Source organism: Moschus berezovskii, chromosome 4 (genome assembly GCF_049115385.1).
Source record: "Moschus berezovskii isolate FMDL1 chromosome 4, NW_MosBer_1.0, whole genome shotgun sequence".
NCBI classification, from domain to species: Eukaryota; Metazoa; Chordata; class Mammalia; order Artiodactyla; family Moschidae; genus Moschus; species Moschus berezovskii.
This window is the reverse complement of record NC_142463.1, coordinates 31,731,142-31,758,920: the sequence shown is the minus strand read 5'-3', so window position 1 is coordinate 31,758,920 and position 27,779 is coordinate 31,731,142. Positions and strand designations below refer to the sequence as shown.

General features: G+C 44.3%; 1 protein-coding gene across 1 annotated transcript in view; it reads left to right on the top strand.

The window, feature by feature from the left end:
* The first annotated feature begins 2,953 nt into the window (after positions 1–2,953).
* The window catches only part of FYB2 (FYN binding protein 2), a 133,352-nt gene continuing 108,526 nt past the window's right edge, over positions 2,954–27,779 (top strand). The window contains exon 1 of the mRNA XM_088834996.1: positions 2,954–3,196. Within this exon, the coding sequence (XP_088691122.1) occupies positions 2,954–3,196 (243 nt within the window). The remainder of the gene's footprint in view (positions 3,197–27,779) is intronic.

The following is a 27,779-nucleotide window of genomic DNA, read 5'->3' as shown; positions in this document are numbered from 1 at the left end:
ATCAAGGTCTTTTCCAATTAGTCAGTTCTTTACATCAGGTGGCCAAAGTATTGGAGTTTCAGCTTCAGCATCAGTCCTTCCAATGAATATTCAGGAATGATTTCCTTTAGGATGGACAGGTTGGATCTCCTTGCAGTCCAAGGGACTCTCAAGAGTCTTCTCCAACAGCATAGTTCAAAAGCATCAATTCTTCGGCACTCAGCTTTCTTTATAGTTCAACTCTCACATTCCTACATGACTACTGGAAAAACCATAGCCTTGACTAAATGGACCTTTGTTGGCAAAGTAATGTTTCTGCTTTTTAATGTGCTGTCTAGGTTTGTCATAGCTTTTCTTCCAAGGAGCAAACACCATTTAATTTCATGGCTGCAGTCACCATCTGCAGTGATTTTGGAGCCCCCCAAAATAAAGTCTGTCACTGTTTCCATTGTTTTCCCATCTATTTGCCATGAAGTGTTGAGATCAAAGCTTAGATCAAACCTCAAACTTCACATTCCCAATCCCCCTACCCACAGTGTCTCCAACCTTCTTTTCTGCCTCTCCTCTCCCACGTAAGCATGTGTGGGTTCTCCTACCAAGCTGAATGCAAGGGCCTGCTTACTCATGGGATGAGGGCTCCCGAGCAAACTGGATCATTATAGGGAAATAAAACAGAGTTCTTTCATCAGTACATCCAAATGTAGCATGTGCATTTTGACAGTGACATAGCCACCATGAATTGAGGAGAAAAGAAACAAGAAAGAGTGGAACTTTCTGCTGGTTATTTAGCAGTAGGCACTGTAGAGATTTTTGCCTGGCTCAGTAATCCTCAAGCCAACACTGTCAGCCTTCTTATCTAGTTGTCCACACCAGGAACATACATCCCAGGGATTGCTGAGAATCCCAAGGCCAACATCTAGTGGTGAAACTGACTTCAGCACCTAGAGGATCATAAGGTAATAACAAGGGATCCCACAGAGGTCCAAGAGTCACAGTTCTTGGCCCACTTGTACAACACTCCTAAAAGCTACCAATAAGTGATGCCCACAACGTCCTTCGACCTACCACTGTAACTTGTCCTAAACCAAACCAGAAGTACAGAGCTGTCAGTCCTGCCAGGTCCAGAAAGATGAAAGCCCTTCTGACCTACCTACTCCATCCCTCTGTCTTTGTAGGCTGGCCTGAAGCCACCAGGGGGTGCCCTAGCATTAAGAGCAAAAGGTGTTTGACAGCCTAATTATCACCTGGGGTTGGGAGGAGGGTTCCCTTCCTGGGAGCTTCTGCCCATGATTTCTCATCATATGTTGTAAACAAGTATGCAAACCATCCTTGCCTTTGACCTGAGTGAAGGCCAGGCTTGGAGGGAAAGTTACAGAGAATCTTGGGCTTGTGCCTCATGTAGCTTGGAGGAGTGGCACCCCCATCTGTTGGTGGGCAGAGCCCACACCACTACAGTGTGGAGCAAACTGTGAGTTACGAAATCAATGGAGTGGGTGGGCTGACCATTGATTTTTTAAATTAAATAGTACATCGAGCTCAGAAAATAGAAAATATCAGTGTGATCACACACAGAACGAGCAATTATTGTTTTGAAAAATTTTAATTGGAGTGTGTATGTGTCTGTGTGCTGACTCATGAGATAAAAGGTAGATCTGTGAGTCATTTATTATTAAAACACCTTGACTAAAAATCTGATTAAAATTCAGATTCCCACACCCTAGACCAGAAGAAGGTGCTCCTGTCTTCCTGTCTGCCCTGGGGCCTTGAAGCCTATAGTTTTAACACATTCCCTGGGAGCTGGGATGATCAGCTCTGCATGGGAGCCACCTGTTAGAAGAAAGGGCACTTAACTGAGTTTTCTCACCTGCTTCCCCCCCACCCCCCTTTCCCCTGGACAGGGTAGGGCACGCTTTTCATTTCTTGTAAACTTGGCCTAGCAAAGCAAGAAAAGTCACACTGACTGTACTTGAAACAGAGAACAAGCTGCTGGCTGGCTCCCCCAACCCCAGGACAGCTGTGAGCTCTGAACAACTAGAGATTGGGTTTCCAGCACCAGCTCTGTCAGAAAAAAAACAAAAGCATGCACACACACAAGAAGCCAGAAAAACAAAATCCTTTTAGAATTAGCCAGACCTGTGTTGAAACCCTGAGCCTTCTACTTACCACCTATGTGACTATGGGGCAGGTTATTGGATCCTGTTTCCTTCCCTCATTTTAAATGGGATTATAAGCCTTCCCAGGGGGAACGGAAGATTTGAGTAGAATAATGTATCCACGGAGAAGGCAATGGCAAGCCACTCCAGTACTCTTGCCTAGAAAATCCCATGGATGGAGGAGCCTGGTAGGCTGCAGTCCATGGGGTCACTAAGTCGGACACGACTGAGCGACCTCACTTTCACTTTTCACTTTCACGCATTGGAGAAGGAAATGGCAACCCACTCCAGTGTTCTTGCCTAGAGAATCCCAGGGACGGGGGAGCCTGGTGGGCTGCCGTCTATGGGGTCACATAGAGTCGGACACGACTGAAGCGACTTCGCAGCAGTAGCAGCAGCAATGTATCCACATGCTTAGATAGGGCCTGACCAAAACAGGTGCCCCGCTCAAACAGCTTTCTTTCTGGCTCCCTGAAATCCCCCGTGAGCTTGGGCGGGCTCTGTCCCCTTTGGGCTTTGGTTTCCCCGTTGTTAACAAGAGGGAAAGCAGCCATCCGCAGGGCTGGAATGGGGCCGAAACTGTGCCCGAGAAAAATTACATTGTATGGCCTGACCCTTCTGCCCTAACCGGAGCCCCGCCAGCCCGCTTGTTCACCCGCTACTCCCACGAGGGCACAACGTGAACTCCCTGCAGGGCGCCGGGCGGACCAGCCCGGGAGAGAACAGCGGGCAGAGCCGCTGGCTGACAGGGCCAGCGTCTGCGGATCTTTGGGCGGAAAGATCCTCGCCCGCTGCAGGTGCGGGTCCCGCGGCCTCGGGGGATGGAGGGCGGCGCGCGCCCCGCCGCGGGCGAGAGCGCTCCAGCCCCAGCGGAGGGAGGAGCCGCCGCCCAGGCGGGACAGGTGCGGAGCCTGAGCGCAGGTGTTTCCGCGGCGGCGGCCGGGGGAAGCGACTGCTCCCTGGCAGGCGCCGGCAGAGCCAGACGGACCCTGGGCCTTAGCATCCAGCTCTGGGAAGCCGGTTTTGTCTTCCAGACTCTCCCTCGGAAGAAAGTCATGGAAGCGGTAAGTCGTGGTGGGTTTGGACGTGGGCTTCCTTGCGCGTCCAGCTCCTCCCGGGAGAAAGCGTGGGGGGAGGCTGCCTGTGCACCCCGCCTCCTGGAGAGGAGCAAACTTGCACGCCGTCCAGCTCACACTGGCCTGGCCTGGAGGAGGTGGGGTGGGGAGACGGAAGAGGGGTGTGTTTACCTGTCCTGTGCCACCTTGGAGGCTGAAGGGCAAGGGTCTCAGGAGAGGACTCTACCTCCAGCGCTGTGAGCTGGGCCTCTAACCTCCCCTCCCCCGACTCAGCCCCCCAGCCCGGGTGTCAGTGAGTGTTGGCCTCTGTCTGCTTGTCCTTTTGCCAGTTCCTGGTCGGAGGCTGCAGGGGCTCTTCTGTGGCCTGTGGTTTTCCTGCGGGCTCTGCTGCTTATAAGCTGTGTGGCCTGGGGCCAGTAAGTTCATTTTCCTTAGCCTCTGGTTCTTCACTGGTAAAATAGGATTACTACTAGAATAACTAGTGAGATGATTGGAGGTGTTTGTAAAAAAAAAAAAAAAAAGTTAGGGAAGTGCCCTGCACCGAGCAGGTGAACTTCCCTTCTGCTTGGATGGATGGCCACGTCCTGTTTGCCTAGTTGGAGAGTTTTTTCACCTGACTGACCATATTTTCCTCCTTTCTTTTCTGATTTCCCACCGCCTCCCTGCCTCTCTAAGTCAGTTTCTCTGCAAGGGGGCGGGGCAATGGTGTGTTTCACCTTCGCTGTCTTCTTTATTATACATCTGGAGTCAAGTCATTTTCTTCTGTGAGTCAGGCACTTCCTTCCCAGAGGTTGGTTGTACGTGGGGACAGAGGACCCATTTTAGCTGTCACCAATCAGAAGAAGCTCCCCTTGGTCCCAGGGCAGTGGACACATGTCCCTGTGGCTGACCCTCCATTCCAGCTAGCTGAGTTTTGGAAGAGACAGCAAAGGCATGCTGGTATGGTTTCTGTCTCCCCTCCTCTAAATTCTCTCCCTATCCTACAGTTTAGCAATTTCTGAGAAACTCCTAATTGATGGGAAAATGTCAGGGTGAATAGATCCAGTGTGGTTGTGAAAAAAAAAGAAACTTATATTTTGCCCTCTCTGATAAGCCAGGGTATGCACTAGCTTCCATTGTTTCAGTGTATCTAGATAACAACACAGTGAGGTCCAGGTCAGTGCTTTCTGCCCCAGTTCTTACACGGAGGAAACAATGTTGTTGGTTACTCATTATCACACAGCTGGTAAGCAGCAGAGCCAAAGCACAGGCTGTGATTTGTCAATAACAAATATTGAGTGCCAACTATAAGCCAGGCACTGCTGGCAAGGATGACAACTGGAAAACGGGTGGAATGTTAGGTAATTGGAGAGAAAAATGTACCAAAGGGCGTGTTAGCTCATGGCATTTTTATGGGATAAGATAATGCAGTTACGGGATAAGCTGATGTGGTTATGCAATGGTTTCTGCTCAGAGAAAGAGGGGGGAAAAAAGATCAAAAGAGAAATATGGGTTATTTCTCATTTTGAAAGGAGGATTTGTTTTTTGTAAAGCTAACAAAATACCCCTCCATATGCATAACTAAGCACCTGCATTGTGTTGTTAGGCCTCTTTCAGGGGCTGCACGTGCAGCAGTGACCCAGCCAGAAATGCCTGCCTTCAGACAACTTGTGTTCTACTGGTGAAGACACACACTCATTAGGTCAAATGGTGGTGAATTCAATGTAGAGCCACAGAGTAAGGCAGAGTTTAAGGACTTTGAGGCAGTAAGCAGGAAAGGCTGATTATTTTAAATGGGATAGTTTCAAGAAAGGCATCAATACAAGGTGCCATTTGAGCAGAAGCTTGAAGCAGGTGAGGACGCTGGCGCTGTGGATCTTTTAGGGAAGAGCACTCTGCAGAGGGATAAAAAAACAAGTGCAAAAAGGCCCTGGGGCAGAAGCTTGTCTGATGTGTTCAAGGGGTCAGTAAGATGCCCAGCATGGAGAGATCAAAGGATAGAGTGGTGAGAAGCAGAGGTCAGGTCACGTAGGATGCTGGAGGCCATCGTCGGAATTCCAGGTGTTCTCTGAGTGAGATGGAGAGCACCTGAGTGTAATCAGTGGCAGGAGAGAATGATTCAACTTGCTTCTTAAAAGGATCACCTGGCTGTTGTTTAGAAACTAGATGGTAGAAGAACCAGGATTAGAAGCTGGCTGACAGTTAGGAGACTCTTGCCTGAATTCAAGCAAGAGAATATGGAGGCTCAGGCCAGAGTCTTAGCAATAAAGGTGACTAGAAATGTTTAGGTTCTTGATATGTATTAAAGGTGGATTTAACGATTAACTGATGGATGAAACAAAAAATGTGAAAGAAAGTGACGCCAGGGTGTGAAGCCTAAGCACCCTGAAGAATGTAGTTGACATTGAATGAGATGATTTAAGGTGGAACAGGTTTGCAAGGAGACCAGGGGGTCAGTTTTAGTAAATTTAGTAAATTATAGGTTGAGGGCCGGAGTAGACAGATATTGAGTTTAGAGTTTGAGGGGGAGGCCCAGGCAGGAATATGATTAACATAAAAATTTTTTTTTGCTTGGCATAATGCTGGGTGCATAGCAGCATTTAGTATATGTTACTGTGGTGGTTTTCAAACTTGGCTACACATTCTCTGACATTCCTCCCGTCAAGATGTGGAGTCTGTGTTCCCTTGCCTTGAATCTTGGCGGAATCATGACTGGTTTGGCCGATAGACGGTGACACAAGTCACATTATGTGACTTTAGAGCTGTGTCATAAAGGACTATGCAGCTTCTACCTGGTTTGTGAGAACCCTTACCCTTGCAGCCCTTTACCCCCATGTAAGAAGTCTATGGGGACATCTGTCAACCAGCTAAACCTAGCCTTCCAGCATTCCTGCATGACAAAGAACCAGGGTTCTGCACACCAGCCCATTTACGGGTGACATACCACTGGGGCAATTTTATCACCATCCTGTGGAACAAAAGGGTCACCCTACTGAACCTAGCCCAAATTCCTATCCCAGCTAGATTGTGAGATAAGGAAAAATAGTTATTGTTTTAGGCCACTCAGTTGTGAGGTGGTCTGTTTTGCAACAGTAGATACCATAACTATTAATTCTTTCGTTCTTTTAGTTATAAAAGTATCATTCTCCCCCATGGATATAAGGCTCTAGGGAGTTCTGTAAAAATATACTTTGTTACATAGTTCACTTCCCTGGTGTCTCAGATGGTAAAGTGTCTGCCTACAATGCGGGGTGGCGGGGTCAATCCCTGGGTCGGGAAGATCTCCTGGAGAAGGAAATGGCAATCCACTCCAGTATTCTTGCCTGGAAAATTCCATGGACAGAAGAGCCTGGTAGGCTACAGTCCATGGGGTCGCAAAGAGTCGGACATGACTGAGTGACTTCACTTCACTTCACTTCACATAGTTCAGAGGTTGATGAAGTTCTACCTTGGTGCCTTCCCTCAGCTGAGTAGTTCCCCAGTCTTGGCAAGAGAGAATCCTAGCATTTTTAAGCTGAGATTGCTTGTCAGTAGGGGAGCTTAGAAAGTGGTACTTGAATTCTTGATGAATGAGCATTGGCATTGGAGTCCAAATACCTGTATTTATGTTTGCTTTTGCCTCTTACTAGCCAAGTGATTTGAGCCAACCATTGAACAATAAAATGTAGGAGTTGGGAGATTTCTCAAAGACCAGCCAGTCTAATGACTCCCGTTTTAGAGATGGGAAACTTGGACCCTAGGAGGGAAAGGTCACGCACTTTGAAACTACTCCTCCGCTGTGCCTCGTACATAGTGGATGCTCTTAAATGATCTTGTTATTTTTTGAGAGTAAACTCTAGCATCAGATCACCAGGCTCTCTTCTAGCTTTGTTCAGCAGAAAATCACCAAACATCTCTGAGTCAGACCCTAGCTTAGAATTTCTGAGGGGGGTCTATCATACATGTCCTCCAGTTGCTCAGTCTGGCAGGGGAGCATGTTTAGAAAACAGACAGTTGCAGTATTAATGAAAAGTAGGATAATGAAGAAAGGCTCAGGTTTCACCAGGAGCACCAAGAATGGAGACCTGACTCTAAGTGGGACCGTCCAGGGTCTGTTGGAGGAGCTGGTATCTGAGATGCATGTCAGAGGAAGGACAGAAAGGTGAGGGAGAAGGGACGAGGGAAGAGCCAAGTCCCAGGAAGTAAATCGGAGCCAGATACTGAAAGCATCAGTATCTGGATAGCATCACCAACTCAATGGACACGAGTCTGAGCAAATGCTGGGAGATAGTGAAGAACAGGGAAGCTTGGTGTGCTACAGTCCATGGGGTCACAGGGAGTCGGACATGACTTAGTGGCTGCACAACAACTGAAGCCCTTGAACACAAATGTACTTCATGCTGGAGACCAAGGGAGCCACTGAGGGCCAGCATCTCCCGGACGGGACTGAACACACCCCTGTAGCCTTGTCACGCTCTGACGTCACAGGACTGTCCTAAGGTCATAAGTGACTTATTTTTGACAGTTCTGTCTAGAACCCAGGTTCTGAATGCTAAGTGAGACCACTTAGCAAGCCCTCAAGTATGATTTCAGGGGTTTTTCCTGAATATTCTGATTCTTAATAAATAGGTCATGAGGCAGGGTAACGTCTGGAAAGGGATGGGCCCACTGAGAAAGATACTGCTGTGAAGATGGTCTATTGTTAATGAGCTTGTCCTTGGACGAGTGGAGTGCACAGGGATTCAGATCAGATGCTTGGGTGAAGCTTCTTGGGCGTTCCAAGAGGTGGCCTTAACACTTGTCACCTCCCTTCTATCTTTGCAGAGAAGCTGTGTTGCAGAGGCCTCTTGATCAATGTTGCTTAGTCCTTGACCATGAAACGTGAAGTGACCTGCACAGCTGCAGGGCTGATGTTCAGGCTTAACCAGCAGCTTGTACCCTGGAGTTACCCACTGTTCCCTTGACATTGAGTCAAGCTTTCTCTTCCCCAAACTAGACACCCACATTTCTCCACTGGAGAAGTGGTTCTAACAGGCAAGTTTGATCATGTGACACCCCTGCCAGATCCCCTCAAATTGTCCCCCATTGCCTGTGCAGTAGAGCCCAGGGGCTTCACCTGGCTGACAAGGTCAAGGTGTTCCCGCTCCAGCCTCCTGCTCCTGCATCCCTTATGCTCCCGCCTGTTCTGCACCATGCACATTCCTCTCGCTAGAATCTTACTTGTCACTTCATTAATACTCAGCTCAGCTGTCACCTTCCTGAGAAGCCTTCTCTTGCTCCTGGGTGGTCATGATTGGTTTTCCTCCAGCTTGCAAGTTCCCAGCCCTTTGACCAGCCCCAGGTCTGGACTGTGAGATCCCAAAGGTAGCACAGCCTGGGGCTTAAAGGCGTGGGCTCTGGGGCAGCCCAACTGATTTCAGTTTCTGGCTCAACCATTTACTAGCTGTTTGTTTTTGAGCAAGTTACCTACCTCTCTGTGCCCAGTTACCCTATCAGTAAAGGGGAGAATGGCATCTACCTCTTGGCAGTCAGCTGAGTTTTATATAAAGAGCTTAGGTCAGCTCAGTGAGGTCACAGGGCAGGTAATTCTACAAGCTAAAATAGTGATATGGTACAGTAAAAGAATCCGCCTGCAATGCAGGGGACCTGGGTTCAATCCCTGGGTTGGAAAGATCCCCTGGAGAAGGGAAAGGCTACCCATTCCAGTATTCTGGCCTGGAGAATTCTATGAACTGTGTAGTCCATGGGGTCGCAAAGAGTCGGACATGACTTAGTGACTTTCACTTCACTTTACAGTAATAATATGCGGACCATTATGAATTGAACTCTGTCCCCTCCCCCAGTCCCATATGTTGAAGTCTTAACTCCCACTGCCTCAGAAGCTGACCTTATTTGGAGATAGAGTCTTTACAGAGGTCACCAAGATAAAGTGAGGTCATTAGGGCAGGTTTAATCCAGTATGACTGATGTCCTTATAAAAAGGAGGGATGGAGATACACACAAAGGGAGAACAGTGTGAAGATAAAATGAGAACATCTCGTGAACATGGAGATGGCCATCCACAGGCCAGGGAGAAGGAAACAGACCCTTCCCTCGTAGCCCTAAGAAGGCACCAAACCGATGACCCTTGATCTTTGACTTCCAGCCTCCAGAACCGTAGGGCAACACATTTCTGTTGTTTGAGTCACACGGTCTGGGGTACCTTTTCAGAGCAGGCCTAGCAAGCTCTTACATGGACCTGACTGGGAAATTAAGAGAATCCACTTAAATATTCAATACAGTGCCCTTCCTCCATCAACCTGGAAAGGATTTTGTGCCATGTTATTGTTCTGATGATCAAAAAAGACAGCTGTGCTTAGCTTTTCAAAGAAGAAATCTGAGAAGTATTTATTAGCACCTGGCTTGGGAAATGGAGTGAAATGATCTCAGGATCGTGGTCAGTATTCCTTTCTGATCACTGAACCCTGGGTTTGGTTTTTCTCATCTGTAAAACTCTAAAATACCCAAATGATTTTTAAAATAAATACTCATATTTTGTTAGGACATACTAAATACAGGCAAGTTACAAATGATGTGCTTCAGAAAGAATAAGCAGTTTTTGTTTTTATTTTTTTTTAATTGCTAGATCTTCACTGTGCTCAGGCTTTATCTAGCTGCAGGGAGCAGGGACTACTCTTTGTCATGGTAAACAGGCTTCTCCTTGTGGTAGGTTCTCTTGCTGTGGGGCACAGGCTCTAGAGTTACACGGACTTCAGTAATTTGTGGCACAGGGGCTCAGTAATTGTGGTATATGGCCTTAGTTGCTTTGAGGCATGTGGAATCTTCTCAGACCGGGAATTGAACCCATGTCCCCTGCATTGGGAGGCAGATTGTTTTCCACTGCACCACCAGGGGAGTCCAGAATAAGCAGTTTTGGATTATAATACTGGAAAAAGATAGTTTTTATTTCTTATTTTTCACTCTTACTGTTTTCATCTTCTCCATTTTACAGATAAGGCAGACTCAAGATTCAAACTCAGATATATTTGACTCAGAGCCCCCATCTAGACCCTTGCTTTGGTTCAAGTATGATCATACTGAGTGGTTTTTTGGACAGAGATATTTAGAAATTTTTAAAACAGAACACCTGACCGATTCATGTTGATGTTTAGCAGAAACCAACAAAATTCTATAAAGCAATAAAAAAAAAAGTACACCTGAATTAGTGTCTAGGTCTATCATCCCAATCACTCTACTTCTCTGAGACTCAGTGTTCTTATCTCTGTGTCTAATAATACCTATTTGATCTTTTGTCCATGAGGATTATGTAAGATAATGTATGTTAAGTACTACTGTAAATAATAGGATGCCATAAAAATATTCAGAATTGTTGATATTATCACAATTCCCCATTCCAAAATTTGAGCACAGGAGACAATAGAATTCAAAGCACTCTCTACTTTGTGTGAGCCAGTCAAGAGCTCACCTTAAAGATCAGTGTGTGATCTTCGGTAGGAATAAGGAAATCATACTTGGGAACAGTGTTTAACAATTCAAAGTTGATATACAAGAACAAACCAGCATTTTCCTTTAAGCGCTTAAAGGATCAGACAGAGGTGCCACCTTCCATATCCTTAAAAATATTTTACCTTAAAATATTTAAAAAATAAAAATGTTTTATTTTTTACCCAATGCTGTTTCTGAGTACATGCCTAGGGATGTTCCCCCAAGCTGCGGTACCCAGGAAAGGGCACTGAATTGGGAGTCTGAAGATCATGATCTGAATTTATTCTCTGCCACTCCTGCCTGTGGGGGATGGGACAGTGTCCTCACTCATTCAGCTCAGTTGCTCAGTCGTGTCTGACTCTGCGACCCCATGGACTGCAGCACGACAGGCCTCCCTGTTCATCACCAACTCCTGGAGTCTACTCAAACTCATGTCCATTGAGTCGGTGATACCATCCAAACATCTCATCCTCTGTTGTCCACTTCTCCTCCCTCCTTCAATCTTTCCCAGCATCAGGGTCTTTTTAAATGAGTCAGTTCTTCGCATCAGGTGGCCAAAGTATTGGAGTTTCAGCTTCAGCATCAGTCCTTCCAATAAATATTCAGCATTGGTTTCCTTTAGGATGGACTGGTTGAATTTCCTTGCAGTCCAAGGGACTCTCAAGAGTCTCCTCCAACACCACAGTTCAAAAGCATCAATTCTTCGGCACTCAGCTTTCTTTATAGTACAACTCTCACATCCATACATGACCACTGGAAAAACCATAACTTCGACTAGACAGACCTTTGTTGGCAAAATAATATCAGCTTTTTAAATATGCTGTCTAGGTTGGTCATAACTTCTCTTCCAAGAAGCAAGCGTCTTTTAATTTCATGACTGCAGTCACCATCCTCACTAACCAGGATTAAATGAGTGAGATGACATATGGGGAAAAAAAAAAAATCTAGCATCAAATATATCCATGTGAAAAGTGAAAGTGTTAGCTGCTTCGTCACTTCTGACTCTTTGTGATCCCATGGACTGTGTAGCCCGCCAGGTTCCTCTGTCCACAGAATTCTCCAGGCAAAAATACTGGAGTGGGTTGCCATTTCCTACTCCAGGGGATCTTCCCAACCCAGGGATCAAACCTGGGTCTCCCACATTGCAGGCAGATTATTTACCATTCTTTTATTGGAAGCCCAATATCCATGTACTCTTAGTCTAACCTGCTATTCACTTTTAAACTGGGTGGTGGAGACCCTGGGAAGAATTTAAGATATTTCTGCTTCATTCTGGTGTACACACGTCATGGACAAGGACCCTAATGTCTGGATCTATAGTTTTCAGAAACAAAGGAATTACCAGTTCTGTACTAACCAGCTCTGAGCTCTTAATTCCCTCTTAGTGCCCACCCCCATCCCTTGCTTAGTGACTATTTGTTGACCTATATTCCAGGAAGGAAGAAAGATAATACAGGTGGAGCACTCACCCTGTGCCACTCCTTGCATCTAGGTGCATTGTTTTGTTCAAACCTTACAAATCGTCTGTGAGGAATATTATGCCCATTTTACAGATGAGGACACAGAAGTTCTCTGGGGTTATGTGGTTTCACTCTTGTCATGATTAACAGTAGTGGCTAACGCTGACACTGAGATGCATCAGCCATGACTCAGTGCTCGTATGTGCTCCCTCTCAGCCACTCTAGGACAGGCACTGTCCTTAGGCAAGTAGGCACTCCCTGGAGGTCTCCAGTATTATGAAAGACCCAGAGAGGGTGGACAACTTGCTGAAAGTCACACAGCCAGTTATGGTGGCACTGGGATTCAAACCAGAAGCTGAAGCTTTGAAGAACACATTCTGTAAGAGTTCCTCTCTCCCAGAAACTCTATAAAATAGTGGTGTCGGGTGTGAAAAGTACAGAGCTGACTGAAAACGGGAAGGCATCCCAAAACCAACACCAGGAAACCCAAGGACACAACTAGCCACATTCTCTGCTTAGAAAAACAAAAGCATTTTTGGCAGTATACAACCCCTAGGGGAAATGGCATAGTTGAAACATTCTTCCCATTCCCCGTGCCTCTGTTTCAGGCAAGACATCTCTTCATAGCATGCATTCACAATGGAAACCAGTAAGAAATCTCCTAGCAGAAAAATAGATCCTGGCTACACCCTTCATCTGAAAAGTTGTTTCTGAATATATTGTTCTGAGTGCTTTCCAGTTAACTCCTTAAAATATCAACTGGTGAAGGCGTTCGTTCATCTTTGCTTCATGGGGTATACATCTCCTATATCTTTACTAGTGCCAAAGATAAATTTGTATCGACTTTTGGCTTCACAAGTCTGATTTAGGAGAGAATATTCAACTTTTAGACTGTTGGGAACATTTCCCGCGCTTTCCTCCAATCCAGGAATGCAGTGTGAAACTGGGGACTGTAAAGGATAAGGAATTCCATTATTGCCTTTCCATGCCACCAGCTCTCATGAAGAGAGGGCTGCATCCTCCCAGAGGAGGTGGCGTATTCTAGGTTAGGAACCTGGGCAGGGTTCCAGAGGCTCAAGGTTAAGCTCTGCTCCTTGGGACATTAACTCCATGGACCTGTTTCTCTTCAATCAAAAAAGTTGGAATACTATCTGAATACATCACAACCTTCACTCAGTTTGGGCTTCCCTGGTGGCTCAGATGGTAAAGCGTCTGCATGCAATGTGGGAGATTTGGGTTCGATCCCTGGGTTGGGAAGATCCCCTGGAGAAGGAAATGGCAACCCACTCCAGTACTCTTGCCTAGAAAATCCCATGAAGGGAGGAGCCTGGTAGGCTACAGTCCATGGGGTTGCAAAGAATCGGACACAACTGAGTGACGTCACTTTCTTTTTCTTTCTATATCTTATGAAAATGATTCACACACGTACATGAAATGTCTTTCTCTGCTTCAGTTCTCCCACTCAAAATGTTAGGAAACATGTTGTTCTGAGAAACAGGCTTGGCCTTGAGAGGAAATCTGTGTGACTTTGGACAAGTCTTCAGTATCTTCATCTGTAAAACGATGGGTGGAATCAGAGTCTTCAGTTACCACTTTGAGACATGCGAAGAATTTCTGGTTTGTGGGGGAGGTTAAGAGGATTAGTGATGTTCTTCTTCTTCTTTATTGGTAAACCCACTGTTTTGCCCCAGGTAGAGTCTGAAGCAACTTAATGTTGTTTATGCATCTTTATGCTTTTACATATGCTTTATGCATTTCTTTATGCTTCTCTGGCTAATGAACTCCAAATATAGGATTGTAGTCAATACTGAGCATCTAATAGCTTCAAGTCAAACATTTGGTTCAAATTCTGGCTCTCTGACTTTCAAGTCACGTGTTGAGAGGGTGACGTCACTAGTGGTGTGTCCCTCAGTGAGTGAGAGGAGCAGAGTCATTACCAGCTCATGCCGAACACGCATACAGTGTGTGTGTATATGTGTATGTATGAGTGAGAGACGAACCGACCCACCCTGACCTCTAGGTTAAGCCCCTGAGATTGAGGAGCTGCTTGGTTACAAAAAAACCTAGTCTATCCTAAGTACCGTATACCCCAAAAGTCTTATTTCAGAGCATGTATGTGGGTTTCCAGTTGATAACACTTTGGGAGATAAGCATGAACATGATTGAGTGACTAACCCAGCCACGCTGTGTCAAGCTCTTCCTTTGGATGTTCTGTGCTAACTTGCTTTAGTCGTGTCCAACTCTTTGCAGCGCTATGGACTGAGCCTGCCATGCCCTTCTGTCTGTGGGGTTTTTCAGGTTAGAATACTGGAGTGGGTTGCCATGCCCTTCTCCAGGGGATCTTCCCCCCACCAGAATTGAACCCAGCAGTCCTACATTGTAGGTGGATTCTTCACTGTCTGAGGCACCAGGGAAGCCCTTCCTTTGAATAATATAGTTTAATCCGCACAGCAATCTGGCAAAGATGAGTACCATTACTGTTTCTGTGTTCAGTTGGGGAGAGTGGGCTTCAGTGGGTTTAAGTGACTAGCCCCCAAAACCACAAAACTGTTAAGCTGATCCCAGTGCTGAATCCATCTGACCCCAGAGATCCTTAATTTAACACAGAAGGTACTGTGGACCAAAAAAGAAAGTTGCTCAGTCATATACTACTCTTTGTGAGCCCAAGGACTGTATAGTCCATGGAATTCTCCAGGCCAGAATACTGGAATGGGTAGCCTTTCCCTTCTCCAGGGGGTCTTCCCAACCCAGGGATCGAACCCAGGTATCCCGCATTGCGGGCAGATTCTTTACCAGCTGAGGCACCAGGGAAGCCCAAGAATACTGTAGTGGGTAACCTATCCCTTCTCCAGTGGGTCTTCCCAATCCAGGAATTGAACCGGGGTCTGATGCAGTGCAGGCAGATTCTTTACCAATTGAGCTATGAGGGAAGCCCGAGGGACCAAAAACTCAAACACAATTTAGACCTTCTTCAAATTGCTCTGAGTTTAGTAGAGAAGATCTATAAAAACAGCATGTTTTTAATACAGTGTGACAGTTATAATATAAACAATGACATTATGTTCAAATAACCAAGGGAAAAGAGAGAGAATCTTTTAACTCGACTTGGATGGGGCAGAAAAGCCTCTCCCAAGGAGGTAACTTCTGATTTTGGTTTTAAAAGATGAAAAGCATCCACCAGACAGTGGGATATGGGAGAGGGAAAGGCATTTCAGGCGTGTGTGCGTGCTCAGTCATGTCTGAGTCTGCAACCCCATGGACTATAGGCCACCAGGCTCCTCTATCCATAGAATTTTCCAGGCAAGAATATTAGAGTGGTTTGCCATTTCCTACTCCAGGGGATCTTCTGACCCATTTATTGAACCCACATCTCTTGCACTGGCAGGTGGATTCTTGACCACTGGGAAGCCCTATTCCAGGCATGGGGAATAGCATATATGAAGGAACTGAGGCAGAAAAGGGGCATATTTGGGAACAAAGAGACATGAGGCAAAGGAAAACATGGAGACTTGTGTGACCACATCCTCCACACAGCACTGGATAAATACTGGGTGAAGAGTAGGGTGGGGAGTAGGTGGCAGGAAGAATAGAGCAGTTGCTGAATTAATAAGTCCTTCTCCCCTTCCTCAAGTTGCTTATGACCCAGTGGGTATGTGGCTAGAGAACTGCTTGTTTCAAGGTTTCAGATAGAGCTTCAGAGAATCATTATAAAGAGTCCTGCTTTAAGCCATTCCCCTCTTTTTACCCCATCTCCCCCACCATGAGGTTTATTCATCTGTTCATTAATTTAGTATCTAGTTTTGAGTATCCACCATGTGGCAGGTGCTGTGTTGAACAATGGAATCCCAAGTTAATTGCTTCTTCTCTTTGGTAAGCCCATTCCAAGGGTTGACTGCTCTTTCTATGTGGAAAATCCTTTTGTGTCAGATCTATGGCATTTATAAATATTTAATGTCTTAAATCTGTGTTGCATTCCATTTATTTTTTACTTTATTCAAAGTGTCCTTATAATTCATTTTATATGATATTTATAAGAACTTCACAGGGCGAATAGGATAAATATAATTATTTATATTTTAAGTACCACCCAAAAAAGATGCGATTTTATATCTTTAATTGGTCAATAAGTGTTTTAACTAACTTCCTCAAGCCATGAGAAGTACTTGTGAGAAAAAGTTTCTATATGGTTGAATAAGATTATGATTAACAAAGCTCATGTATGCATATTCCTTTAGTCAATATAAATTTATTAACTGCTTACTGTGTGATCAGCATCAAATGTTAGACTCAGGGTTTTCTAACCCTTACAACAAACTTTCAGAATCAAGGGTCCCATTCTGTAGATGAACAAATTGAAACTCTGAGAAACTAAGGAACTTCTCAAAAATCACAGAGTGACAGATTGAATCCTGGGCTGATTCAGATAGTATTTTTCTATTCAGTTTGACTTCAACAAGTCAAAAGCTCACACATTCTTCATAAGGATCCTGGGTGTTACACCTTAAAAATCAGCTAGACCACTTCTCTTCCAGTTATCATATTTCTTTTCTTGAAGTTAAGCAATTGTCAATGATTATTTTTTGTTTGCCAGCATCATTTGTTATTAAAACCTTATTATGTTCTCTTGTCAATAACCCAAAGAAAAATCTCAGTTAATATTCCGTTAAGTGTTATATTCGCATCATTTTGCCTTGCAGTTATTCTGCCTGTTTCTCAAGATAGTATCCCTGAACTAAGTGACAGTCTGACCCAGAAATCATGAAACCAGTACAAGGCCATCTCCATCTAGTTGCCTTGTCATTTTTTTCCTTGCCAGCTGGCACTAGTGGTAAAGAAGTGCCAGCTGGCAAGAGACTGCCAATACAAGAGACTTAAGAGGTGCAGGTTCCATCCCTGGGTTGGGAAGATCCCCTGGAGGAGGGCATGGCAACACACTCCAGTATTCTCCAGTGCCTAGAAAATCCCATGGATGGACAGAGGAACCTGGCACGCTACAATCCGTGGGGTTGCAGAGAGATGGACAGGACTGAGCACACACTTACTTACTAGAGAAACCTTCAGGACAGAGTGCAAATGTGGATTGAGCATAAGTAAAGCCAAACTGAATGTTTGAAGGGTGAGTCCTGTGTTGTCCATTGTTCTGAACTAGTTTCGCTGGCTGGGCTGGAGCAGAGGTGAAGAACTGTGAGGGATAAGGAGACTGGAGAATCCCGTGGACAGAGGAGCCTGGAGGGCTGTGGTCCATAGGGTTGCAGAGAGTTGGGTACAACTGAAGTGACTTACCTGACACATACATGGAGACTGCACAGATGAGGACAACGAGAACCACGGGGTAAAATCCATGGATACTGCAGCTCAGTGGATGCAGAAGAAGAGGAAGGTCAAAATGGAAGCATTACTGGAAATTAGAATACCACCGATCAGAAATAATGCGATCTTTCATCTGAAACCATCAGGCCAATTAATTCTGTATGTATTTCTTAAGCGTGTGCTTTTTGCCACAGACATTCGTTTCATCATTGTAAGGCTCGGTTCAGTTCAGCCGCTTAGTCGAGTCCGACTCTTTGCGACCCCACTCAGCACGCCAGGCCTCCCTGTCCATCACCAACTCCCAGAGTTCACTCAAACTCATGTCCATCGAGTCAGTGATGCCATCAAACCATCTCATCCTCTGTTGTCCCCTTCTTCTCCTGCCCTCAATCTTTCCCAGCATCAGGGTCTTTTAAAATGAGTCATTTCTTCACATCAGGTGGCCAAAGTATTGGAGTTTCAGCTTCAATATCAGCCCTTCCAATGAACACCCAGGACTGAGCTCCTTTAGGATGGACTGGTTGTATCTCCTTGCAGTTCAAGGGACTCTCAAGAGTCTTTTCCAACAGCACAATTCAAAAGCATCAATTCTTTGGCATTCAGCTTTCTTTATAGTCCAACTCTCACATCCATACATGACCACTGGAAAAACCATAGCCTTGACTAGATGGACCTTTGTTGACAAAATAATGCCTCTGCTTTTTAATATGCTGTCTAGGTTGGTCATAACTTTCCTTCCCAGGAGCAAGCGTCTTTTAGTTTCATGGCTGCAGTCACCATCTGCAGTGATTTTGGAGCCCAGAAAAATAAAGTCTGACACTGTTTCCACTGTTTCCGCATCTATTTCCCATGAAGTGATGGGACTGGATGCCATGATCTTCGTTTTCTGAATGTTGAGCTTTAAGCCAACTTTTTCACTCTCCTCTTTCATTGTCATCAAGGGGCTTTTTAGTTCCTCTTCACTTTCTGCCATAAGGGTGGTGTCATCTGCATATCTGAGGTTATTGACATTTCTCCTGGCAGTCTTAATTCCAGCTTGTGCTTTCTCCAGTCGCCGTGAGATCATTGTAAAAATCACCACTCTAATCATAGTCATCAACATCACTGTCCTCTTCCTCCTTCTCTTCATCATCATGATTCTCTTTATTCACATCACAACCCTTCTCATCACAGTGTCATTACTGGAGGCCTCCTTTGTGTCAGGCCCTGGGCCAGTCTTGATGTCTGTGGCAGTTCTATGATGTGAATAGTTGTATCTTCAACTTACTCATCCAGAAATAGGGAACAAAGAACTGAGATAGCTTTGTCAAAGTGACAGAGCCATAATTCATAGAGATAGGGTTTTAACTTAAGACTCCACCCCAAGGCCCACGTGCTTATCCCTATTGCTGCACTTAAGGTAGCTCTTAGTCTAGGAAAGAAAGGGGAAATGCAGAAGACAGTAATTGTAATGAACACTGCAATTGAGAGAAGTACGGGGTTTCTTGGAGCAGAGAGGAGTCAGCACTCTCACTGCATATTTGTTGGAAGGCTTCCTCACAGAGTTGCAAGTGATCTGAGTCAAGCAATACATATGTTCCAGACAAGGAAAGGGGAGAAGAGAATTCCAGGAAGAGGATGAAATGTGTGCAAAAGCATGGTTGCCTTCATTCTTCCAGCATATATTTACTGCCTTCTCTGCTTCAGGTACTGTTAGGAAACTCAAGGGTGAATTTAAAAAGAGAGACATGTATCCGGTGCAATGGATGCACTGGAGAGGATAAGTCTGGATGCTTCAAGGACAGTAAGAATTTATAGGGGAAATGAGGAGGAAACAAGCTGTTGATAATATCCTATATGATGATGCGTACGACACTACCTAGTACATACTAGGCACTTGACTAGTGAATGACCGAATGATCTCTGTTGACCTTGACCACAATCCAGTTGCTTATAATACGTCCTATGAGGAGAAAGAACATTTGTTCACCACGATCACCACTTGTGTCTGCAGTGGAACCACCAAGTTGCACATCTCCAGGAGACTCTGTCCACAGGGTAGCCTTTGTGAATGGTCTGTGTGATCATAATGTGACAAATGCCTCTGGGAGTGTGCAGCTTGGCAGCCTGGGTTCACTTCTGCTCCAGGGGATTCATAATTATTGATTGAATTAGCTAACATATGAAAAAAGCAGGCTCAACAGAGGTTAGTGTTCTTCGGCCTCTTAGTCATGTAGAAGGTATTAGTTAACTCTTGTGCTGTAAATCAGCATGTCTTATTCCACAGGTGGAGAAGAGATACAGAAAGCCTGTCTCTAAAGACATATTTAGGGAGTGTAAGAGCCGAAAGAGGAACCCAGGCTTCCCTTAGTCAGTGTTTTTCTACTACAGTGTGCAGTTTCTCTGTGAATCCGTCAGTTCATGGTTTCCTCCAAGGATGCCTCTTTCCTGGGAAACAGCTGGGTTACAGAGAGTGTCCATTGGCCCCCTCCCAATGTAAAGGAAATTGGGAGCTGTGTCAGGGATCAGTGTGTAACTAATTGCTGCTGTAAACCTCTCACAATAGGCTCTGACTTCACTAGCTCTTTGAGTAAAGACGATCCTGAGGTTTAGTGAGCAGATTAGTAGAATACATATTTAGAAAGCATAAAGACTGCTGAGCATCAGTTTGGATGAAGAAATTCTGCCTCAGATGAAGGGCCTTGCAAGCACTCTTCAGTTGCATTTATCTTAACTGTTTTCAGACAAAAATTGAGGCTGCAGTAGTATGCTAGAAGGAACTGGGGGTTGAGGTCTAAAGGTCTAAATCAGTCTTTTATTAGATCTTTGATGTACTTGGCCCCTCCAGTTTAGTTTCTTCATCTGTAAAATGAAGTTAACCATTTCTCCACTGCAGTATGGTGGGAAACTAAACAAAATAATATATGAAGAGGGTCTAACCCAATGTAGTGGAGTGAAAAGGACTTGAGTTTTGGAATCAAGACTTGATTTTTAAATCCACATTTACCTCTTAATAATGATACAGACTTTATCAACATCAGTAATAGTAATAGCAATCATGATAATAGCTAGCATTTGTAGAAAACATGCTAGGCACCAGGCCCTGTGATAACCTGTTAACAAGGATGGTCTAAATTAATAGGCAACAATAAAGTAAGCTCTATTATTGTCTCCATTTTATTGATGAGAACTCAGGTGATAAAGTTGGACATGGCCTCACTGAGAGTAAAAGGGCACAATCCAAAATAGATTACCTGATGCTAAAGTCCACAATGCGGCTTTTTATTGAAGTATAGTTGATTTACAATAAATAGTACATTAGCTTCAGGTATACGGCATAGTGGTTCTTTTGCAAATTTATTCCATTATAGGTTATTATAAGATGTTGGGTATAATTATCTGTGTTATACAGTAAATCCTTGTTGCTTATATATTTTATGTGCAGTAGTTTGTATCTATTAAGCCCATACTCCTAATTTATCTGTCAGCCCTCCCTCACCCCTTTGGTAACCATATTTTCTATGTCTGTGAGTTTATGTTTTATGTATGAATTCATTTGTATTATTTTTTAGACTCTACATATAAGTGAGTTCAGTTCAGTCAATCAGTCATGTCCGACTCTTTGCATCCCCATGGACTGCAGCACACCAGGCTTCCCTGTCCATCACCAACTTCCAGAGCCTGCTCAAACTCATGTCCATCATGTCAGTGATGCCATCCAACCATCTCATCCACTATCATCCCTTTCTCCTCCTACCTTCAATCTTTCCCAGCATCAGGGTCTTTTTCAATGAGTCAGTTCTTCGCATCAGGTGGCCAAAGTATTGGAGCTTCAGTATCAGTCCTCCCAATGAATATTCAGGATTGATTTCCTTTAGGATTGACTGGTTTGCTCTCCTTGCTGTCCGAAGGACTCTCAAAGAGTCTTCTCCAATGCTTCAGTTCAAAAGCATCTGTTCTTCGGCACTCTGCCTTCTTTATGGTCCAACTTTCACATCCATATATGACTACTGGAAAAACCATAGTTTTGACTAGATGGACCTTTTTCAGCAAGGTAATGTCTCTGCTTTTTAATATGCTGTCTAGTTTGGTCATAGCTTTTCTTCCAAGGAGCAAACGTCTTTTAATTTCATGGCTGCAGTCGTTATCTGCAGGGATTTTGGAGCCCCCCAAAATAAAGTCTGTTACCGTTTCCATTGTTTCCCATCTATTTGCCATGAAGTGATGGGACCAGGTGCCATGATCTTAGTTTTTTGAATGTTGAGTTTTAAGCCAACTTTTTCACTCTCCTCTTTCACTTTCATCAAGAGGCTCTTTAGTTCTTCTTCACTTTCTGCCGTAAAGGTGGTGTCATCTGCATATCTGAGGTTACTGATATTTCTCCTGGCAATCTTCATTACAGCTTGTGCTTCATCTAGCCTGGCAATTTTAATGATGTACTCTGCATATAAATTAAATAAGCAAGGTGACAATATACAACCCTGACATTCTCCTTTCCCAATTTTTAACCAGTCCATTGTTCCATGTCTGGTTCTAACTGCTACTTCTTGACCTGCCTTCACAGGAGGCAGGTAAGGTGGTCTGGTATTTCCATCTCTTGAAGAATTTTCCAGTTTGTTGTGATTCATGCTGTCAAGGTTTAGCATAGTCAAGAAAGCAGAAGTAGATGTTTTTCTGGAATTCTCTTGCTTTTTCCATGACCCAACAGATGTTGGCAATTTCATCTCTAGTTTCTCTGCCTTTTCTAAATCCAGCTTGAACATCTGGAAGTTCTCAGTCACATACTGTTGAAACTTGTCTTGGAGAATTTTGAGCACTACTTTGCTAGCGTGTGAGATGAGTACAATTGTGCGGTAGTTTGAAAATTCTTTGGCATTGCCCTTCTTTGGGACTGAATTGAAGACCGACCTATAAGTGATACCGTATACTATTTGTCGTTTTCTGTCTGACTGACTTTACTTAGAATGATCATTTCTAGGTCCATCCTTCTCCAGGAGATCTTCCTGACCCAGGGATTGAACCCAGGTCTCCTGCACTGTAGGCAGACGCTTTACCGTCTGAGCCACTGGGGAAGTCCTAGGTCCATCCATGTTGCTGCAAATGACAATATATCATTCTATATTCCATTGTACATACATATCACATCATCTTAAACCAATCGTATGTTGATGGACACTTAGATTGTTTCCATGTCTTGACTACTATAAATAGTGCTGCTATAATAATTGCTGTGCACGTACATTTTCAAATTCAAGTTTTCATCCGTTCTGGATATATACCCAGGAGTGGGATTACAGGATCATATGGAAACTCTCGTTTCTCAAGGAACCTCCATACTATTCTCCATAGTGGCTGCATGAATTTACATTCCCACCAACAGTGTAAGAGGGTTCCCTTTTCTTCACACCTACTCCAGTGTTTATTATTCGTAGACTTTTTGATGATGGCTATTTTACCTGATATGAGGTGATACTTCACTGTGGTTTTGATTTGCATCTCTCTAATAATTGGTGATCACAGCATGGTTTTTAATCTCTAAACTGTCCTTTCTCTCCAAACCTCAGTTTTCTTTTCCATAAAATAGGGATAGTAGCACCTGCCCAGCCTGGTTAGTAGAAGGTGACATCTGGAAAGCCCCTGTTGCAGGGGTCCAAGTAGTTTAACATGTGGAATGGTGATGGGGCCATGGTAGAGGGGATGGTGATATCTATGAGGATTACTGGTGCTGCAGATCTTCCAGGTGACTTCTCTGGTTGTTATTGGAGAGAGAAGATACTGGATAGACAGAAAACCAGATAGGAGCTGCTATCTCTTCTTTAAAAAATGAAACAAAATCACCAAATACCTGTAAAATTGCTCCCTGACCCGCCCCCCTGCCTCCGTTGCATATAGAATGCTGTCTTTGATTTCTTTTACTATTTCTTTGTGCAGCTGGGACTCTAATATGAAAAGCAACCTAGGAACTAAAAATGGCTGCGTTGGCTAAGGAGTTTACATCACATGCTGTAGGGTGAAAGCTTATAAAATGACTCAAAGAAGTTATTCAGCCCTTCTCTTTTCAGTGTTCAGTAAGTTGCTCTTTAAGTAAAACCATCACAACCCAAAGGACACCGAATGACTGTTCTACCTGGGGCTTGAGAGGGCAGCATGGAGAGAAGGTGGTGCCCTCAAATAAGGACCCTCTGTGGTTGAGTTTTCCAAATCGCCAGCAGTCAGTTCCTAGGGAACTTTCCCTGTTCTTGCCCCAAGTTTCAGTGCCAAACAAACATGGAGAGTGTGAGGAGGAGGCTGTAATGGGGGTAGTTCTAGGACTGGTCTGCTGGCAGGGTCATAAATTTTGACTTCAGGCCCTTATATCCAGACTATTAACTCAGTCATACGTTAGCCTTTCTGCTGGGAGCTGCACTTTGAATTAGGCATCTGAGGACGTATGACCCAAGTTATCCCCTGAGACCCTCACCCCCACCACAAAATGCCATTAACCAGCACCATTTTGGTATCTTAAAGCAATTCCTAGCCCATTGCCATTTTTCTGTTTTGGTTTAGGTTATTAGTTTTTTGTTTTTCTTCTTTTCCTGATTTCCTAAAAGGCATCACAACCTTATTGGCTTGAAATGAATAGCTGTCTCCGTTTCCTTCATCTTGAGGGTTTCTGTACAGCTGTGCCTTGAATGAAGATGTGTAACTTGCAAAACTGACCTCTAACTCACTCTTTGCTTGTATAGCTTGTGAAGGTATTTCGAACCATACCAATGCAAACGTATGTTGATAAGTTTGTTTCTAATGGCTTTCAGGGCCTTTCAGGATGAAGCCTCAGCCCCATTTCTTAGCCCTCTTGGCCTCACATTTCAGCCATGTTCCCCACTTTGGAAACCCACACATGCCAGACTCTCTTATGCATCATGCGTGTGTACCTGCTCAGTTATTTCAGTTGTGTCCGACTCTTTGCGACCCTAAGGACTGTAGCCTTCCAAGCTCCTCTGTCCATGGAATTTCCCAGGCAAGAATACTGGAGTGGATTGCCATGCCCTCTTCTAGGGTTTCTTCCCAACCCAGATATATAACTTGTGTCTCCTACATTGCAGGCAGATTCTTTACTGCTAGGAAAAAGCCCTTCTCATGCTTCAGGTCTTATAAATGTGTCCTCTATCTAGAATGCCCGCCACCCTTCTGATAGTCATGCTCCTGTTTGTTTATTGCATTTCCTGGGTTTCTCCAGGAAAGACTTTGTACTCATCAAACCTGGTTTGCTTATCCTTCTGTCTGCCCTGGTACTGCCTGGTCACAGTGACCATCGGGTGCTGTTATTACCATTGTTTACTTGTCTGTCTTTTCCATAAGACTGTGAACATCATGAAGGCAAGTCCTGTGTCTGTCTGACTCATTTATGTTAACCTTTGTAGAAATGCAACAAGTAATTGCCGAATGAATTTGGGGAAAGACAAATGAAAGCCTGTCACAGAGAAAAGGCATGCTATAGCATTGAGTTCATTTGAAAACATCACAAGGTTTAACTCTTTACAGTAGATAAGACATGGGAACAAATGTCTATCAACAGATGAATGAATAAAGAATATGTGTATGCAAACACACACACACACGAATATTAGTCATAAAAAATGAATGAATGAATTCTATTTGCAGCAACATGGATGGATCTAGAGATTATCATACTCAATAAAGTAGGCCACACAAAGACAAGTATTATAGGTTATCACTTATATGTGGGAATCTAAAATATGACGCAGATGAACATATCTACAAAACAGAAACAGATCCACAGATATAGTGAACAGAGCAGAGAGTGGAGAGGGAAGAACTGGGAGTTTGGGATTAGCAGATGCAAGTTATTATATATAAGATGGATAGAAAACAAGGTTCTACTGTATAACCTAGGGAACTATATTCTATATCCTATGATAAACTGTAATGGAAAAGACTGAATACAGACACACACTCTCTCTCTCTTTTCCCTGGTGGCTTAAACGGTAAAGAATCTGCCTGCAGTACGGGAGACCTGGCTTTGATCCCTGAGTCAGGAAGATCCCCTGGAGAAGGGAATAGCTACCAATTCTAGTATTCCTGCCTGGAGAATTCCGTTAACAGAGGAGCCTGGTGGGCTATAGTCCATGAGGTCACAAAGAGCTGGACATGACTGAGTGACTAACACTTTCAGTTTTATGTATATGTATAAACTGAATCACTTTGCTGTAGAGCAGAACCTTTTTTAATAAGGTATTGAGTTTTTAAGAAATTGAAGGATAGTTTCTTTACAACGTTGTGTTGTCTCTGCTGTACAACAGCATGAATCAGCTATAAGTATACATATATCCGATCCCTCCTGGGCCTTCTTCCCACCAGCTACCCCCATCCCAGCTCTACAGGTCATCACAGAGCACCAAATTGAGTTCCCTATGCTGTGCAGCGGCTTCCTGTTAGCTAGCTGTTTTACACATATACATGTCAGTGCTGGTGTCCCAGTTCGTCCCACCCTCTCCTTCCCCTCCTGCGTCCACCTGGCTGTTCTCTACATCTGTACCTCTATTCAGACCTGAAAATAGGTTCATCATGTACTACAGAAATTAACACAACATTGTAAACCAAATACAGTTCAATAAAATTAATAATAATGAAATATCATAGGCTTTAATGTCTGGGCTGGGTTCTGCCATTGCCTAAGGTACTCATTAGCTATGTGACCCGAGCAAGCTACAGAAGACCGTGATCTTTGAGTTTTTCCTCATTGTCAGAAGCACAGCTCAGAAGCCCATGATAAGGATTAAAATAATTGAGAGGAATACATGTTGTGTGCACCGTGCCTGAAAGCATAATAACATAATAAGGATTCAGTACATCTTCTCATATCCTTTTATCTGGAATTACTAACTTTCCCTCAGTTTCCTCTATCCGTAAATAAATTTAAATGCTTTCTAATCAGTTCAGTTCAATCACTCAGTCGTGTCCGATTCTTTGTGAGCCCATCAATCACAGCACGCCAGGCCTCCCTGTCCATCACCAATTCCCGGAGTTCACTCAAACTCATGTCGATCAAGTCGGTGATGCCATCCAGCCATCTCATTCTCTGTCGTCCCCTTCTCCTCCTGCCCCCAATCCTTCCCAGCATCAGAGTCTTTCCCAGTGAGTCAACTCGTCTCATGAGGTGGCCAAAGTATTGGAGTTTCAGCTTTAGCATCAGTCCTTCCAATGAACATCCAGGATCGATCTCCTTTAGAATGGACTGGTTGGATCTCCTTGCAGTCCATAGTCCTCTCCAGCACCACAGTTCAAAAGCATCAATTCTTCTGCGATCAGCTTTCTTCACAGTCCAACTCTCACATCCATACATGACCACGGGAAAAACCATAGCCTTGACTACACGGACCTTGGTTGGCAAAGTAATGTCTCTGCTTTTTAATATACTATCAAGGTTGGTCATAACTTTCCTTCCAAGAAGTAAGCGTCTTTTAATTTCATGGCTGCAATCAGCATCCGCAGTGATTTTGGAACCCAAAAATATAAAGTCTGACACTGTTTCCACTGTTTTCCCATCTATTTCCCATGAAGGGATGGGACCAGATGCCATGATCTTTGTTTTCTGAATGTTGAGCTTCAAGCCAACCTTTTCACTCTCCTCTTTCACTTTCATCAAAAGGCCTTTGAGTTCCTCTTCACTTTCTGCCATAAGGGTGGTGTCATCTGCATATCTGAGGTTATTGATATTTCTCCCGGCAATCTTGATTCCAGCTTATGCTTCTTCCAGCCCAGCGTTCCTCATGATGTACTCTGCATATAAGTTAAATAAGCAGGGTGACAATATACAACCTTGACATACTCCTTTTCCTATTTGGAACCAGTCTGTTGTTCCATGTCCAGTTCTAACTGTTGCTTCCTGACCTGCATACAGGTTTCTCAAGAGGCAGGTCAGGTGGTCTGGTACTCCCATCTCTTTCAGAATGTTCCACAGTTTATCGTGATCCACACCGTTAAAGGCTTTGGCATAGTCAATGAAGTAGAAATAGATGTTTTTCTGGAACTCTCTTGCTTTCTCCATGATCCAGCGGATGTTGGCAATTTGATCTCTGGTGCCTCTGCCTTTTCTAAAACCTGCTTGAACATCTGGAAGTTCACGGTTCACATATTGTTGAAACCTGGCTTGGAGAATTTTGAGCATGACTTTACTAGCGTGTGAGATGAGTGCAATTGTGCGGTAGTTTGAGCATTCTTTGGCATTGCCTTTCTTTGGGATTGGAATGAAGACTGACCTTTTCCAGTCCTGTGGCCACTGCTGAGTTTTCCAAATTTGCTGGCACACTGAATGCAGCACTTTCACAGCATCATCTTTCAGAATTTGAAATAGCTCCACTGGAATTCCATCACCT